Below are 18,521 nucleotides of genomic sequence, written 5' to 3'. Positions count from 1 at the left end.
AAAGATAAGCAGTTATTGTTGTTAATTATTTAACTTGTCATGAAAGGTGACTATCATAGTCCTTCCCTTCCTTAGAAATGGATCAAGAAAGGGCACTTGTGTTTACCACAAAGTCCTGAAAACCAGGAATTCTGTTTTGTTCTTGTGGATGTGACTTTACTGAGCCTATATGCATTTTGGGTCCTGTACAGCACGTAACACATTCTCAGCCTTAATGATGGTGATGACAAGCTTGAACAAGTCATATGGTCTCTCTGTACCTTTGCTTCAGTTTTCCTGCAGTTGGGTTCATTCTTACTATATTAGTCATTGATAACTCACCATTAAAAGCATAAACTATTGTATGTTTCCGGTTTTTCCAATTACTTTGTATAATAGTGTTTCTCTATTTGACAAATGTCATTGCTGAAAATATTAATGATTACTTAACTTTCAGTGTATCATAACTTAAGAGATGTGCCACTGAATGCTTAGAAACCTGACTTTAAAAATACATATGTACTTGTATATAAACAATAAAAGAGAAAGTTAAGAGATACATTGAAAAATATACATAGAGCATTTTGAACGCATTTATAAGAATGCTTTGTTGAATTATATGGCAGAGCACTTTTTGTATTATGAATGCCTGTGGGCAGATTGGTAGTGTTATAAACTTGGATTTTCTCATGTTTGAATTACTTAAGGAAGGGCAAACTGTATATTTTTTAATTCAGTGTTGTAGTTTTCTTTTTTTTCTTTTCCGTTCAAGATAAACTATCTGCAGGACTGATTGTGTAATTATAAGTTTGGTCTACAATTTGGTTTTTCCTGGCTGAGCTCTCTTTGTGTTGAGAACTAATAGCTTTTTTATCTAAGTTAATTACTATAAGAGAGTTGGACCCCTGCAAAACATAGAAGTATACTTTGAAAAATATTTCTAATTATTCAAACACAGAGAACATATTTAACTCAAAAAGGATGTGCAGGTATCATTTAGATGTGAGAATAATGTAATTAAAGATTGATTAATAGATGACTGCAGTTTGGACTAGAGTAAGAATTACCCTGCCAGTGTGATTAGAAAATGTCACAGGATAGTGCCATCAGGATGATGTCAGCCTTCTCTTTGGCCTATATGGCACAAAACAGTCATTTCATAAACAGAATAAATACTTGATCTTATGGAGGCAGGATGCTGGATGTGCACTGAGCACATATGTAATTGTGGAACCAAGTTTCTGAATGAGTCAGAACAAAGTTTAATGAGTTTATAATGTTCAGTAATAGCTATTTTTAAATTAGAAACTGTTTAAAATTTAGATTAAAAAATGAGTAGGGGCGCCTGGCTGGCCTAGTTGGTAGAGCATGCGACTAGATCTTAGGGTCATGAGTTCAAGCTCCATGTTACTAAAAAAAAAAAAAACAAAAACAAAAAAAACTAGTATTTTCAGGGGCTGTTTCATATTAATTTAGATCTGTGACTTACAGCTCTAACATAGTGATTTGGGGAAGCATTGCTTTTATTGATGTAAAGCTTGTATTTCTGTCCATCCGTGTGTGTGTGTAGCCTGTAGAATTTAGTGTGTGTGTGTAGCCTGTAGAATTTAGTGTGTGTGTGTGTGTAGCCTGTAGAATTTAGTGTGTGTGTGTGTGTGTGTAGCCTGTTGTGTGTGTGTGTGTGTGTGTGTGTGTAGCCTGTTGTGTGTGTGTGTGTGTGTGTGTGTGTGTGTAGCCTGTAGAATTTAACCCTGATTTCCAGTATTTTAGTTGCTTCAAGTTTAGTATATTAATCCTGTACTCTAATATGAAGATTATCCCAGTGAAAGGATTTTTCTGGAGAGACTCACTGAGGAAAATCTGGGCTAATGTTTCTAGAGCATTCAGGTTTTGATACCGTTCTGCAGCACTACCGTGGAATCTTATGCCTGGGTTGAATATTATGCGGAGCTGCATTCAAAGGAAGGGACAATGGCAAGATTTACATGTATAGTTTGAGCTATATATATGGACATTATCTTAGTTTATAAATATTAAAATAATATTTATGGATATAATCAAACATTTCCTCTCTGCTGAGATATATTCAGTATTCTTATGCACATTTGAAAAGTAATTCTTAATTATACTAATGCAGCAATTTGTACAAAAATATGCATGTTCTTAGGATTTTGAAAGCACTTTCTTGATATGTTAATGTCTTTAACTCTATATGTGGAACTTTTGTTTCAATTCGGGTTTTTTAGGGGTTTTTTTGTTTTTTTCTTCTGGGAGGGGGGTTCATTACATAAAATAAAACAATATAGAGCTATTTGTGTCCAAAATAGTTATTTTAGGGAAAACTAAAAAGTGCCATTTTTGCTAATAAGCCCACATGTTTACATAATGCTCAGAAGTGTGTCTTATAAACAGTATAATCTTATAGTAATGTCACATGTACCTGAATCTCAGTGTGGTTAGGTACATAACTGCAGTTTTTATTTGAACATGTAGTTTGCTGTCCAGAAAGACCTATCTTAGCAGGCAGTTATTTTGTTTTTCTTCTCTTTAATCTTTATTTGTGATAAACTTTTATATGATATTATTACGACTGTTTCAGTTTTACAAAATAGTAAATCATATAAGTTTTGATATTAACATTTTAGTTTATAAGCACTTTCTTTTTAAGACATTTTGTATATATATTCTGATTTAACACTCATTTGTTAAATGCCTTTTTAAATCTCCCTCATAGTTGACTATTAGAGTGACCTGAAGAGAGAAATATAAACTCTGGTGTCATTAGTGAGACTTATACTGTTAAATAAACTTTTTTATTTTAACTCCTTTAAAACCACATATGTGTATTAGGATCATTTCCTAGGGCTTAAATATATATTTCCCATTTTTTCCCCCATCTACTTAATACTACTACCACTTAAATAATAACTATTTAAATAAATAATGAACTATTTTTCCTTCTTTCTCCCTTATTTGGAAGGGGGGAAATCATGTTCAGACCAAACATGAATGTTTATACTTGTGTAATCTATCACTTTATTATGTTAATTTTAGTTCTAAATTTTAGTTCTAGCTATGTTATAACTTCATTAACATTCTTCAAGAGTCCCCAGGTAGGATGTTATAAATGTGGCTAATTTAAACCTCTCTCTAAAAAGTACTTAAGAATGGTATTTCTATACTTTCAGTAATCTGTGCCAGCCTTAAGTATCTGAGTTTTCTATTATAACAGATTAGCCAACAGGAGATTAATTATAGTCTTCACAATTTGTGTGAATGGAAATATCCCTGTTTATAGTTTGTGTCATATATGTATAAATATTTTTTCTAATTTGTAGTGCTTTTAGAAATTATCCTAAAATCAACTTGATAGATATTCATATGTGATAAACATTTCTTATTTAGCAAGAATTAGATTCTGGGTGTATTGTTTTTCATGTAAAATGGAACAATTATTAGCTGTTTTCAAAAAAATAATAATACATTTAAATGATAGTACAAAACATTGACTCTTCAAAGTGTAGAGGGGCAGAAGCCTGGTATACAATATTTTAGGCCTTCTCTTTATCGCATTTATTTTATAATCATTAGTGCTAAAAAATAATACAGTCCCCAACTAAAATATTAGTGCTATTTTACAGTAAACAACAAGAAACTTTTCCGGTTTTATCAAGATATCAGCTTTAATTTTTAGTTTAGTTTTTTTTTTATATTGTCTGCCTTCTCTTATAAAACAGGAAATGACAGAACTACATTCAAATCAGTTATGCTTTCACAGTTAAATGTTACCTTCTCTTCCTGTAGTTTATACATTTCATTCGTTTTTAGGTTGCAAGCCTAGAAATTGTCTTCTTTTTAAAATTTTATCTCATACATTAAGAAAAAAGCTAGAATGGTTCCTAAAGGAGGGAGAAAGAGATTCGGCACTTGATTAAAACATAGGGATTGTAACCCAGTACATGAGTGATCAAAAGTAAATGGAGATCAGGAGATTCATATTTTTCCATTTAAAAGACACTCATTTGCTTTAGATAGTTTCTGCTATTAAAACAGTTATCATAAGAATGGACACCCAAAAGCATAATTGTCAGCCCTCTGATGCATTCACTTCAGATAATTCATGATTCAAAATTTCCAACCTCTTCGTGTTAGAACTTAACTTGTAACACAGATGATGGGAACACAAGACTCAGAAGAGAAAGGCTAGATATTAGAAAGAGAATATATGATTTTGACTTCTAGCCCTCACCTAGATGCATCATTCACTGTCCAATTGCTGTTGATATCTTTTTTTTTTTTACTTTAATATGAATTCTTGAAGAGATTTATAGGAGGCGGGAAAAAATGCATGTTCCCAAATGGTTTGAGTTTAAAGTTAATCTCCTACTGATAGGAAAGAACCACATCCCTGGAGTTTCTAGATGTCACTATGTTCTTATTTCAAAAATAGATTTCCTGGTTATACTAAGTACATGCTCACTTTAAGAAATATTGTTATAAGAAGCAGGAAACAATATCCCCCCAAATTTTACTGCCTAGAAGCAGCTTGCCACTGTAATGTTTTGACTTTTTTGGGGGAATGGGGTAGCCCAAAATTAGATTTTAAAAATAACTTTTTAAATATACCAAAAGCAGACTCATGATATCCCTTCTATCTCCGGAGGAGGAAAAAAAAAAAGTCTGTAGTTTTTATGTCTAGAGTTGGAAAATACCACACTACAGATGCTCCTCAATAGCCCAATTTTAAAAAATACAAATGTATTTTTTTGTTGTTGTTGGGCAGAATGAAGAATACTGTTTGGAAAATGTGGGCTTTTATAAAATGTGATGGTAGTTTGTTTTTTTTTTATGTTAATTCCCAAACAAAATTTCAGAAGTGTATGTTAAAGATTATAAGGTATCATCTACCAGCATAGGAAGGCAAGTTGTTTGTAACTTTCAAAATTTGACTGAAAACACTTTTTTCCTCTTCCTGGGAAATTTACAATTTACCTCTTCCAGGATTTTCCAAAGTTTCATTCTACTAACCTTTAAAAACTGACCTTTTGCCCCAAGGTGAGAAGTTTAATTTGAAACCATGGTTCAGATGGACCTAACCCTTTTACATCTTCAGGAAGATACAGAGATTTAATCACTGTGTTTGATTCCCTCGCTGATAAAGCAATCAGATGACCTTACTTATTATAAATTGTGAAAAAAGAATGGACCACCCTTCTTCCACGTACAAATTGGAAGTAAAGTAGCTCTGATGTCCTGGGTTGTTAAAGTTAGTTGCTCTGCATTGCTACCCCTGCTAGGTTTTCCTCCAGAAGCCTAGCTGGGGATTCTTCTGAAGGACCTGTTCTAGTAAGTCTTCAGTTGGTGTTTCACTAGAATTTACCTAGTTATCAGCCATAGTATAGACATAAGAATTCCACCTTCTAACCAAAATATGCTGTTGAACCAGCATCATGGGAAGTGTGAGGGTAATAAAGAAGTTAGCTATATGCGACTCTTTGAGGAAGAAAAATCTCTCCTATTTCCTGAGCACTTCCTGTGTACTGAGCATTATATTTCATAGGACAGTACTTCCCAACTTTTCTCACATTGTGGCATACAGAAAAAATTATGAAATTTGTCACAACACACTGGGGCAAACTCATGAGACTGCTGTTGTCCAGAAAGGACTGCCAAGGAGCACTAGCTGTTCCAGACCCTGCCCAGCCATCCTGCAGGCTGAGCTCATTAACATCCCCGAAGGCCCATTGTTCTCAGGACATGAATGGGATCCTCAACCAGATTACAAAAGTCTGCAGTATGGTCTGAGCCTTAAGATTTTACAAAGTAGTTTATATGGCATACCTGAGTTAATGATAAACATACCTGGGTGACTCAGAACCTAGACGACTTGGAAAAAGTCCTTGACATCCAGAGTGTCTGGGAAAACTAAGGCTCCTATAAAAAGTAGTTTTGGTTTGGGGGTCTATAATTCTGGAAGTGCAACAGTGTTGGTGACAAGGTAAAGTCCCTTGAGCAAGAGAAAATAAAATGGAAGATCAAAAAAGAGGGGACGGTTATAAAATGGAATCAGACATGGGGACAACTTACTGATAGGTTTTGGAATATATTTTGCTAAATAGGTGTTCTGAGGATTGTAATATCTTCATACTTGGAGTCAGATAGTCTTAATGTGACTTCTTGCTATGATACAGAAGAGCTAATCTTAGATTTATTTAAAGTTTTCATTTCCAAACTCATGTATTCAGTAGATTTGGTCATTTCTGCAATGTAAATTAAATATCCCTTGTAAAAATTACTGCATCGCTAGAACTCTGTGTCTGATTTCTAGTTAGGAGTTATTTTTCAGTGCATCAGTCTCAAATGAGTCATTACTTTCCAAAGTATAAGTAGTAGAGAAGTACTTGAATATGTAGCAGTAATTCCTAATATTAAATAAACTTGGATTTTTATTGTCAAATAAACCCTCAGTGGAACCTAGTCACCCTTAGAATTTTTACTCAGTTACAGAGTTTGAACTGGAAATCAGCTCATGGATTTAAAGAGAACTTATGTTGCTAAATACTGTAAACAATGTTAAGTGTCATAATTTATTGTCATGCATATGTCTTTCCCTTTGAGAACAGAGCAAATGAGCACAGTTTACAGACCCCAAACTCTATATTAAAACTCATTATAGCTTAATAATGTCAAACTTCCTGCCCAAAATGCTCTTTAAGATAAAGGCACTCCCCCTAGAGTCAAGCCTGGCTAGTTGAATATAAGCAAGAGATACTCATTCCCAAGTTCACCATATAAAATAAAGGCAGAAATTAAAAACAAGAATTTTGTCGTATCGTGGTAATTGGGTAGATCATACCAATAGGTATCTATAAGAATGAATCTAGCATTTCTCCTGAGGTGTTAACATATCCTTATATTATTCTCTCATCTTTGATTATATACATGTTGAATTTATTTAAATTCCCATGATTCTGATGGCTTAGGTTACATTATAGACTTTAATATCATAAGTATCATTTTTTTCTCCTTTTTCATCTTTGTAATTAATGAGTGACTGTTTTCTGGTATTTTAAACACTAGTTATGAAATTATAAAATCAAAATTTTTGACACCTTTTATTTTGAGTTAAATGATGAGTTAGTGAACGTCCTTTTAGAATTCCCTTAAGGGCAGTTTATTATCCATCTTGATTATATAAAGTCATTCCAAATTCTGTAGTATAAATGACTATCTCAAGTTCATAAATCAAATATTATCTTTCATTATAATAAAATTCCCATTACAAAAAGTTAGGTTCTCAAATAACTGAATGTTCTTATATTTAAGGTAGTGATGATAAGCAAAAGTACACATAGCCACTACTGTAACCTTATTCTTTAGGCTATAAAGTATAGTTGTAATCTTCCACATACACAGTCTTTGGAACTATTAGATGAGTTGAAATCCAACTGACTCTGAAAAATAGCTTCTCTTTTTTTGCCCATCACATTGTGATGATTCACTTTTTTATGTTTCAATTCTTATTTCTATTCATTGGTACCCTGGTGAGATTAGGCAAGTAATCCTCTTGAAGCTGGTATTAAGACCAAAATTATGATGCTTTTCTTAATGGGGGAACTCTAAGACTACTCACTCAGTCCATTGAGGGGATAAAAGAGATGGCTCATTCCCATCCAGTTTTGTTTACAAACGGTGTTGCTCAAATTTAGGTGACTGGCTACTAGGGAAATAAATGAATGTGGAATTGAGGATGGAACAAAGAATTCAATGCTTTACAATAAATGGACTATATTTGAGAGTTCAAGAGAGGATTGGAGAAAATAACTGAGTATGTAAAAAATGGTAAGTTTCTGATTGTTCAGTTGAAGGCAAGTGGCTGGCTCACTGAAATGACATAATTGATAGTTTTCATCTGTGACCCTGATATCTTAGTCTCTATCTCAGAATTGAGAAATGAGCAGAGTTTATGAGAAAGGATTTTCATTGCTGGTATCTTTTGTGTGTGCATGATGTATAGTACACACAGCTCTCCTTATTGATCCTTCACAGGTGTATTATTTACTTTGCCTTCCAGGTGTCCGCAAATATGGTAAAGATTTTCAAGCTATTGCAGATGTAATTGGCAACAAGACTGTTGGCCAAGTGAAGAACTTCTTTGTAAACTACAGGCGTCGGTTTAACTTAGAGGAGGTATTGCAGGAGTGGGAAGCAGAACAAGGAACCCAGGCTTCTAATGGTGATGCTTCTACTTTAGGGGAGGAGACAAAAAGTGCTTCTAATGTGCCATCAGGGAAGAGCACTGATGAAGAAGAGGAGGTGTGTTTGTGTATGGAATTTGAGCTAATATGAGTTGAGGAATCATCATTTTGTGTGGTGTTCTATAAGGTTAATTTGTCAGAGGACTAGCTAAATGAGCATGAAAGGTTGACAATACACTTACTCAGTGGTGCCTCTCTCGTGACTCTCAAGTCCTAATGACATGCTAAGTTCTGATCCTAGAAGAATGGAGAGTGTATTGTTCTTTCATAGTCTTATTTTTATTTCCAGTGTTAAGCTGTTTACTAATAAAGATGCCTGTTTGGTAGCTTCGTTGCTTTTTCGGTTTTTGGTTTTTTGTTTTGTTTTGTTTAAAATAAAAGAAGCTTGTGCTTCCAAAAAACACTGGTGTTACGTTTTTGTTTTGTTTTGATTTGTTTTGTTTTTCCTGTGACATCCCAAACTATATTGTATTCAGTTCATTAGGAACTCTCATCTCATACATGTATTTTTGTTTCCTCACCTCTAGGCACAGACCCCACAGGCTCCTCGGACTCTGGGTCCATCACCTCCTGCCCCATCATCCACTCCAACACCAACAGCCCCCATTGCCACTCTGAACCAGCCTCCACCACTTCTTCGTCCAACACTGCCTGCTGCCCCTGCTCTTCACCGGCAGCCTCCTCCACTCCAGCAGCAGGCTCGGTTCATCCAGCCCCGGCCAACTTTAAATCAGCCTCCACCACCTCTCATTCGCCCTGCTAATTCTATGCCGCCCCGTCTAAACCCAAGACCAGTATTGTCCACGGTTGGTGGTCAACAGCCACCATCACTTATCGGAATTCAGACAGATTCACAGTCCTCACTGCACTAAAATTAAATTGGACAGAACTACAGTAACTTTTCACCCCATCATTATACCAGTGCTCATCAGACTGATGCAAAAGAGGAGAGAACAGTCCCTCCTAGATGCTGAGGCTGCGAACTAGTTTTGTGGCAGTAGGGTAACATAAGTGGATGTCTAGGAAATTTTTTGGTTCGTGCAACCGAACTAAATGTTACACAACAAAAAGCCTACAGTTAGCCTCCTTTCTAGAGTATACGTTCAGCGACATCTCGTAAAAGGAAAAAAAAAGATTAAGTATTCTATATACCAAGGTTTTTTTTTTGTTTTGTTTTTACTGTATTTATTTTATTGAGATTCTTTATATTTCTGCCTCTTCGTAGTCAAGGCTCTTAGTACAGAAATACTGACTTAGGAATTGTGAAAACTCCTTAAGTTTCTTAAGGATGTTTGACTTTTTTTCTTTCTTCCTTAATTTAATTTTTAACAACATTTTCCTATGTTAGGAGTGCAAGAATAAATAGCCTGCTTTTCAGATTTTGACATATGTTCATTTAATGCATATTTAAGAATTATAGTGCATATCCCTTTTTTCAAAAAATCTTGCTTTTTTTTCTAAAGGAATTTTAATATATTCCTTTAAAAGAAAGCAATTGAATCAATTGCAAAGCAATTATATGAAACCACAAAGAATGTACTGAACCTACTAACCCTTGAACATACGCTTTAGGGTCCTAATGCAAAGTCCTTGCTTAAAGGTCATTGACCTGTCATCTACCAGTAATAAGAGGATCGGAATAATAATTTTACATACAAATGAGAATTTGTTGAAGTACAATGTCTTTAAGTTCCTTGAAAATGGAGTTAATTTTGATTTTTTAAAAAAATGTTTCTAAATGCTATCTGCTTTTAACTAGTAGTTGCCTATATTTGGGGACTTTAGAAGAGAATTATATTTTGTCAGTTACGTGGAGATAGTGGTTATGGAAGCATTTATTTACAATACCCTTTATGTGTTTAGGTTCTGACTTAAAATTGCCCTCACACTTATTAATACGGTCTGCATTTAATATAAAGGATGTTTTCTTGATAAATCTCTATTGTACTATTTGGATACATTTGTGTATTCCTTGCAGCCGACCTGTGCTTGTGGGTTTGGTTTAGGGTTAAATCAACATTATTTCATAAAATAAATTTCAGAATTTGTTCTGTGTTATCTAAAGATGTATCAGTATATTGTCACAATTGTGCTGTTAACTTAAAATGCTGAGACCCCCTTTTTATAAAGAAGCAAAAACATTTCAAGTCTTAATTGAACACATAAATCATTAAGCACCTACAAAGAATATTTTACAAGTTATAGTATTTCAACAATGTGTTACTAATATTTTTGATACGGTGATTTCATATTGGAATCATGACTTGTGCAAAGGGACAGATCACTTAAATAACTATACTAGTGGAACTTAAGGCTAAATGTTTGCACATTTATATTCTCATCATATCTAGAACTACTTCATGAAATAGTCAACATCTAAGGCCCTTGATTTATGTTTTGAGAAGTCCTGTATTCCCAATATTGGAAAAATAGTTCCTACCATTGGCTCTAAAGCCTTAAGGAGCTATTAGATTTAAATTCATTGATTAGTTTTAATTTGGAAGTTTAGACCTCTTCTCTTCATAAGGACCTTAAGTTCTGGCACAAACCTTTTCCAGGGTGTATCTTGTCTTTCTCATTGGATCATCTTAAATAGTTCCTGCCCCTGGATTGTAACTAGATAAAAATCTGATTTAAAATTCTTCATATTCAAGAATTTACACTTATTTTTACTTTAAAAGCCACGGGGGTGGGGGTGGGCAGTTATATATCTTAAAAGAAAATATCTAAAGCATTTTTTTAAAGTACTTAGATTGTCTTGCATATGTGCATACTATACGGCTTTTATTGTCTTGTCTCTTGTCAGTAGACCTTCAGTATACAGTGTGTGGGACATGTCAGTCAAGTTGGTCAGCACCAGCATCTGTCCAGCTGTTAAGTATATTATGATTCGTTTAAAAATCTGTTCTATGCCAGCCGTGGGCCAAGATGCTGTATCTGAGGGATGTGCTGTGATTTGATTTACGTACACTAGAGCACACAGTAGAAAAATCTGAGCTTCATTAGTAATACGACACATGTATATAGTGAGATGTCTTATTGTGTGCTTTGCATATTTTGTAAATATTTTGCACGTCATTAATTTTCTTTTTTGTTTAAGCAGTGTTTGGCCTGGAAGAGTGATATGCTTGCTGCTTAATCAAAGGATTAAAGAGTTAAAGATGTCTATGTCTTCTATTTTTATATAATTTCATGTTGTATGAAGAATTTAGGACCTCTTCACTGTGAAACTCTAAATATTGATTTTTATAAAAAAGCAAAATCTAGAAATATTTTAATGACCATTTCATAATGTCAAGGTTATCATTTTTGAAAAATCTACACCCAACTATTTTTTTCATTACATAACTAAAAATAAATCACACTGTTGATACGCCTGGTAATATTAATGAAAAAATATTTTTTCTATATTCTTTAATTCCAGTGTAATATGGATGGAGGTGAAAGGTAAGTTTTGATCAGAACTTTTCCTTAATCAATAATCCTACAATTGAGTAAAATGCAATGTAGAATAAAGATGAAAGAATGTAAAATTCTGTCTTAATATAGGCCAACATTCTTTTTAGGAATAGATACAGGGAATAAGCAAAAAAAGTGACAGTCATAATTTTAAACAATATTAAGAATATTGCCAAGTTTTTTTGGTTGAAGTACTGAGTTTAGTTAGTAAATATGTTGTACTATTTTAATGTTCCTTCCTGCTATCAAAAGTAGATTACTCAGACACGTTACTTGTGGCTGGTCACTTAATACTAGGGTATCGAGTCTCCTCAAAACAACTAATAATCTGACTTAGAACTCAAGGCAGGATCTGTCTTTCTCTTTGTGCTTCCCCAAAATAAATGATGAATACATTCTAACTATAGGAAAACACAAGAAAAAGAAATTAACATGTTTGTGTTTTTTAACCTAGGCATTCATTATAGATATTCATAAGAAGAGAACGGAGTAAATGAAAACAAAGAATCCAATAACAAGTTTGAGAAACCATGTGATATAAAATGTCTGTAAGAAACGACCTCATATTCTGACAGCATTAATGGGGGTACATAACCTGCCTTCTCTTAGGATAAAGTAGATCACAAATAACCCCTCCCAGCTTAAATCTGTATCATAATTTTACCTTAATGAAGGAATGTTCTGCAGCAATAAATTTTAGTAGCAGTGGAGTTTGGGAGTAAAATATTAAAAGGAGTGTTCCTGAATGTGTGAGTTTGTATCTAAAAGGCCGTGTGGCTAGATTGTTGTTTATTGATAAGGGAATGGGTATTTACAATGTGCTAACTTAAACTTTAGAATCCTAAAACTGGAATTTGGGTGAGCAGAGTCTCTTAAGGAAAACAGGCTGGGATTGTGAACTAGAGAGATCTAGGAGCAGTCTTCTCAATGTAAATGGCATAAAGGTTAACCTCCCAGAATGCTTTATATAATGTCTTTCTTCTTTGGATTATTTTAAGAAAGGTTAAATTTTTATTCTGTATTGTTTAATTGTATTTAAACATACAGGGTACAGTTACCATAACTAAGGAGATCTTGAATAATATCACAACAAAAGTTATCTCTTGAGCCATCTAGTGTACTGCCCAGAACAGCTTTCATGATTGGTAGGGTTTGGCTTCAAGAGGCCTTTATTCCTAAGACCATTTTGTTCATATGTTGTTGCTTTTCCAAAACAGAGTTTGAAAACAGTCATTGAGGGGCTCGTCATTTCGTTTATATATGCAAAGGAGTCCTTACACTATGGTGACTCTTTTCCAACCCCATTCAACAAGTTAACTTCACATCATGAGCCTCAGTTTATTTTTCTTCCCTTCCACAATCTTACTGACAGGACAATGACAAAAATCGAAATAGCCCCTAACGGTGCAGGAAAGCCAGGGGAGGTGCCACCAGCAGATGGAAACAGGTTTATGACAAAACCTAACAATTGAGGAACCTCTCAATTCCACGAAAGCAAAAGCACAGGGAAACATTCTCAGAAGTGCCCCATAATAACCTCAGGTTAGAGGCAGAGACAGGAACAGCACCCGCAAGATTCCTGCTTCCTGGTATTCATGCCTTTGTGTGTAGTCTGGGTGTAATGACTCGTTTCTGACCAATAGGATATGGCAAGGGTGATGACGTCACTTCTGTGGTTAGGTTAAAAGATTGTGATTTCGGTCCTGTTAGTAGACTATATCACATTCTCTGGTTGCATTGCAGCAGATGAGAGACCATGAAGCAGAGAACTCAGCCAAGCTGTGCCCTGATTTCTTACTACAGAAACTGAATTAATAAGTGTTGTTTTGAGCTGCTAAATTTGGGGGTAGTACTCATTATGCAGCAGTAGAAAACAAATACAATAGATGTATACCATCTTAACACAAGAAAATTGGAGTGAGTAGATAAATGTCAGAGATTTCAAAGCAAAAAATATTATCAAAGACACAGATGGTCATTTAATAATGATAAAGGTGCCAAATCATCAAGAGGATCCCCGTGAGAGCTGCAAGTAGGCAAATCCACCATTAAAGTCCGTGATTTCAATACCCACATCTCAAAAATTGATAGAACATGAAAACCAAAAATGAGTAAGAATATAGAAGACTTGAACAACACTATCAATCACCTTTACCTCTAATTGAAATTCATAGATCATTCCACCCGACAACAGAATACACATGAAGTGTTTCCAAGATAGACCATATTCTGTGCCATAAACAAGTTCTAATAAGTGGAAAAGGATTCAAATCTTCTGGAGTTATGTCCTCTGAATACAATGGAATTAGAAATTGGCAACATAAATCAGCAAAATCCCCAAATATTTGGAAATTAAACACATTTCTAAATAAGCTATGGGTCGGAAAATAAATTACAACAAATTAGAAAATATCTTGAACTGAAAATAAGAACACAGAATATAAAAATCTGTTGGATGCTGCAAAGTTGTGCCTAGAAGGAAATTTCTAGCTTTAAATATATTAGAAAGATTTAAATCATCTAAGCTTTCTTCTTTAAAAGCTAGGGGGAAAAAAGTAAACTCAAGCAGAAGAGAAGAAATAAAGATCATAGTTGAAAACTAAATAGATAACAGGAAAATAGAGAAAAATCTCTGAAACCAGTAGTAGCTTCTCAAAAAGATCAACAAAATTGAAAATTTATTAGAAAATTTTTTAGATCAAGAATAAAAAGTGTGTAAATTACCAAAATCTAAACTGGAAGAGTGGTCATCATTGTGTAACCTACAGAAATGAAAAGAATTTGTAAAGGAATATTTTTGAGTACTTTATGCCAACAAATTGGGAGATGTTTATGAAACGGACAAATTCTTACCAAAACTGTCTCAAATAGAAATAGAAAATCTGAATCAAGAAACTGAATTTGTAACTTAAAATCTTCACACACAGAGAAGTCTTGTCCCAGATAGCTATACTGGTGAATTCTATCAAATCCTTAAATAAATAATACCAAACCTACACAAACTCAGAAAATACAGGAAGAAAGAACACTTTCCGACTCATTCCATAAGAGCATTATTACTCTGATTCAACGCCAAATGAAGATAAGAAAACTTCAGACTAATATCTCCAGTGAACAGAGATGCAAAAATCCTTAGGAGGATAGCAGCAGCATCCAAAAAGAATTGTACAACATAACCCAGTGGTGTTTATCCCAGGAATGCAAGTTTGGTTTAACAGTCAGAAATCAGTTAAGGTTGATTTCTTTCTGTCAATAGTTGACAGAATAGGGTGCCTGGGTGTCTCAGTTGGTTAAGCGACTGCCTTCCGCTCGGGTCGTGGTCCCGGAGTCTCGGGATCGAGTCCCACATCGGGCTCCCTGCTCAGCAGGGAGTCTGCTTCTCCTTCTTACCCTCCCCCGTCTCGTGCTCTCTCTCGCACTCTCTCTCTCAAATTAAAAAAAAAAAATTGACAGAATAGTTGATTTCTTTCTGTCAATAGTGCAGGGTTTCTCAGCGTTGGCACTATTGACATTTTGGGCTAGATAATTCTTTGTTATGCATTGTACACTGCATAGCAGAATCTTCAGCCTCTATTCACCAGGTGCCAGTAGCATCCTCTCCCCCAATCCCAGTTTGACGATCATAAATGTCTCCAGCCATTATCAAATGTTCCCCAAGGAGCAAAATCACCCTCTGCTGAGAATCATTGCGGTATATCACATTAACAAAATAAAAGGAAAAGACAGTCATATCAGTAGACATGACTGAAAAGATATTTGACAAAATCTACACCCATTCAGGATAAAAAAAAAAAAAAACACCTCTCAGAAAACTAGAAATATAAGAGAACTTACTCAATCTGACAAAGGGCATCCATAGGAAGCCCATAAGTAATGTCATACTGAACTGAATGCTTTTCCCAAGGATTGGAGCCAAGGGAAGGGTATCTGTTCTCACAACTTCAACATTTTACTGGACATTCTAGCAAAGCAAAAAGGTGAGAAAAATAAAGGCTTACAGATAGGAAAGGAAGAACAAAAATTGTCTTTATTTGTGGATGACATGATCTTGCATGTAAAAAATACTAATAAACCTCCAAAAACCTACTGGAATAATAAGTGAGTTTAAGAAGGTCACATGATACAAGATCAATCTAAAATCAATTGAATATATAGTAGCAATGAATTATCTGAAAATGGAATTAAGAAAACAATTTTATTCACAATACTATCAAAAAGAATAAAATATTTATTATAAATTTAATAAAAATGTGAAAGACCAGTTCACTGAAATCTATAAAATATTGCTGAGGCAGATTAAAGAAGGCCTAAGTAAATGGAGGGATATACCATGTTTATGGATTGGAAGACTTAATATAAGATGGTAATTCTCTTCAAATTCATTTATAGATTCAACCCAATCTCTATCAAAATCTTAGCAGGCTATTTCCAAAATTTACATGGTAATGCTAAGGACCTAGACCAGGGGTTAGCAAACTTTTCTATGAATGACCAGACAGTGAATATTTTAGGCTTTACAGTCCACACCTGTTGCAACTATTCATCTCTACCCATGTAGTTCAAAACAGCTATAGGAAATATGTAAATTAACAGACATGGCTACATGTCAATAAAACTTCATTTACAAAAACAAATGCCAACCTGAAACTTAGACTAACCGAAACAATTTTGAAAAAGAACAAAACCAGGGGTGCCTGGGTGGCTCAGTGGGTTAAGTGTCTGCCTTCTGCTCAGGTCATGATCCCGGGGTCCTAGGATCAAGACCCGCATCAGGCTCCCTGCTCAGGGGGGAGTCTGCTGGAGATCTCTCTCCCTCTCTTTCTCTCCCTCTGCCCTTCCCCCCCACTCATGCTCTCTCTCTCTCTCTCTCTCTCTCTCTCTCTCTCTCTCTCTCTCTCAAATAAATAAAATCTTAAAAAAAAACACTGGGGATTTGCACTAACTGATTGTTATTAAGGGTGTAAAGATGGACATATAGATCAGTGGAACAGAATAGAGTCCAGAAGTACACTCACACATACATGGTTGATTGACTTTCAATGAATGTGCTAGGGTAGTTCAATGGCCGAAAGGGTAGGATATCTGTATGCCAAAAAAAACCCCCCCAGAACAAAAAAAAAAATCCTTATTTCACACTGTGTACAAAAATGAACTAGAAATGGATCATAGGCCTAGGTGTCAGAACTGAAACTATAAATTCCTAGAATAAGATACTTCATCAAAAGAATGATAAAAAACAGAAAAAAATTGATAATTTGGATTTCTTCAAAATTTAAAAACATCTTTTCAAAAGATGCAACTAAGAAAATAAAGGCAAGTTATTGACAAGGGAAAAACATTTACAGATATATTATCTGATTTGTATCCAGAATGTATAATGAACTCTTAAGAATCCAGTAATAAGAACTCTTATAAGTCAATAATAAGAGGGCAAAAACAACAGAAAACAATTAGAATGGGTAGCAAATTTGGATAGAGAAGTCATGCAAATGACAAATGACAAAGGACTACAAGGAAAGATGTCACATCATTATTCATAAGGGAGACGCAAAGTAAAGCCACAACGAGGCACCTATAACACCCACTAGAATGGCTACTATTAAAAAGACTGGCAATACCAACTGTTGCCAGGGTTGTGGAGAAATGTAGAAATGTAATATGATGCAGTGATATAGCCATTTTGGAAAACTGGCAATTTCCAACAGATTAAATGTTCACGTACAACACAACTCAGGTATTTTACTCCTAGGTACCTACCTAAAGAGAAATGAAAATGTATGTCCATACAAAACTTGCATTCTAATGTTCATGGCAGCATTATTCATAATAACCCAATACTGGAAATAACCCAAATGTCTATCAGCTGGTGAACAGATAAACAAAATGGGGAGTATCCATACAATGGCATACTACTAATCAGTAATAAAAAGGGAGAAACTATTGATATATGCAACAAATTGAATGAACCTCAAAACATTTTGCCAATTGACACAAAATACTGTGTAGTTATTTATATAAATTTTTCAGAAAATGCAAAACTATAGAAACAGCAGATCTGCTCTTGCCCGAGTCCAGGACTGGGAGTAGGGAATGGACTATAAAACGACACATGGGGTGATGGTTTTGTTCTAAAATTTTATTGTGGTTATGGTTGCATAACTGAATTTACTAAAATTCATTGATTGGGTGGATTTTGTGGTATTGAAAGTATAACAGTAAATATGTTTAAAAGAAAGAAAAAATATGTAACCAAAGTGTGGGCAATGGATGCAGCAGCCCCAGGATTGTGAACCATAATGAGAGGCCCTTGTTGTGCCTTCTGAGAATTGTACGTGGTTTCTCAGGATAGAGGGGCAAGGTCATAGACTACGGTGTTGGAGTCAAAGACATTTGAACTTTGTCAGCTTTTCCCAGGATAAGCCCTTTCCTGAGCTTATGCCTTTCCTTCTTAATGCTTCTGTCCTGTTTTCTGTGAAACAGAGGATGTGGCTAACCAAGGTTGTAAGAGCATTGTTTAAAATCTCTCCATATAGGGGTGCCTGGGTGGCTCAGGCAGTTAAGCATCCGACTCTTGGTTTCAGCTCAGGTTGTGATCTCAGGGTCGTGATCTCAGAGTCCTGAGATCGGGCTCCTTGCTCAGTTCAGGGTCTGTTTGAGTTTCTCTCCCTCTGCCCCTCCCCCTGCTCTCTCTCTCTTTCTTCCTAAAATAAATAAATAAATCTTTAACAAAATAAATAAAACCTCTCCATATAGAGTAGGCTCTATTGTCAAGAAAAGGAAGAAAGAAAGAAAGAAAGAAAGAAAGAAAGAAAGAAAGAAAGAAAG

At 34.8% G+C, this 18,521-nt stretch overlaps 1 protein-coding gene and 1 long non-coding RNA gene across 7 annotated transcripts in view; both read left to right on the top strand.

The window, feature by feature from the left end:
• LOC141374029 (uncharacterized) lies at positions 1-4,304 on the top strand. Its single transcript, XR_012380583.1, has 2 exons — positions 1-1,636; positions 1,715-4,304. It is a non-coding gene; the product is annotated as an uncharacterized lncRNA (long non-coding RNA).
• Positions 1-11,403, top strand: part of RCOR3 (REST corepressor 3) — a 53,934-nt gene extending 42,531 nt beyond the window's left edge. For 4 of the 6 annotated variants that reach the window (XM_025877721.2, XM_073900228.1, XM_025877722.2 and 1 more), the window contains exons 11-12: positions 8,054-8,295; positions 8,765-11,403. In XM_025877721.2, the coding sequence (XP_025733506.1) occupies positions 8,054-8,295; positions 8,765-9,109 (587 nt within the window). In that variant the 3' untranslated portion in view covers positions 9,110-11,403. The remainder of the gene's footprint in view (positions 1-8,053; positions 8,296-8,764) is intronic. The other 2 variants (XM_025877723.2, XM_025877724.2) reach the window with 1 other exon arrangement.
• Positions 11,404-18,521: the final 7,118 nt, after the last annotated feature.

The sequence above is a fragment of the Callorhinus ursinus genome, unplaced genomic scaffold (assembly GCF_003265705.2).
Source record: "Callorhinus ursinus isolate GAN/ISIS: 27379988/994484 unplaced genomic scaffold, GSC_fseal_2.0 scaffold13, whole genome shotgun sequence".
In the NCBI taxonomy this organism is placed as follows: Eukaryota; Metazoa; Chordata; class Mammalia; order Carnivora; family Otariidae; genus Callorhinus; species Callorhinus ursinus.
This window is presented reverse-complemented; position numbering and strand designations above follow the sequence as displayed.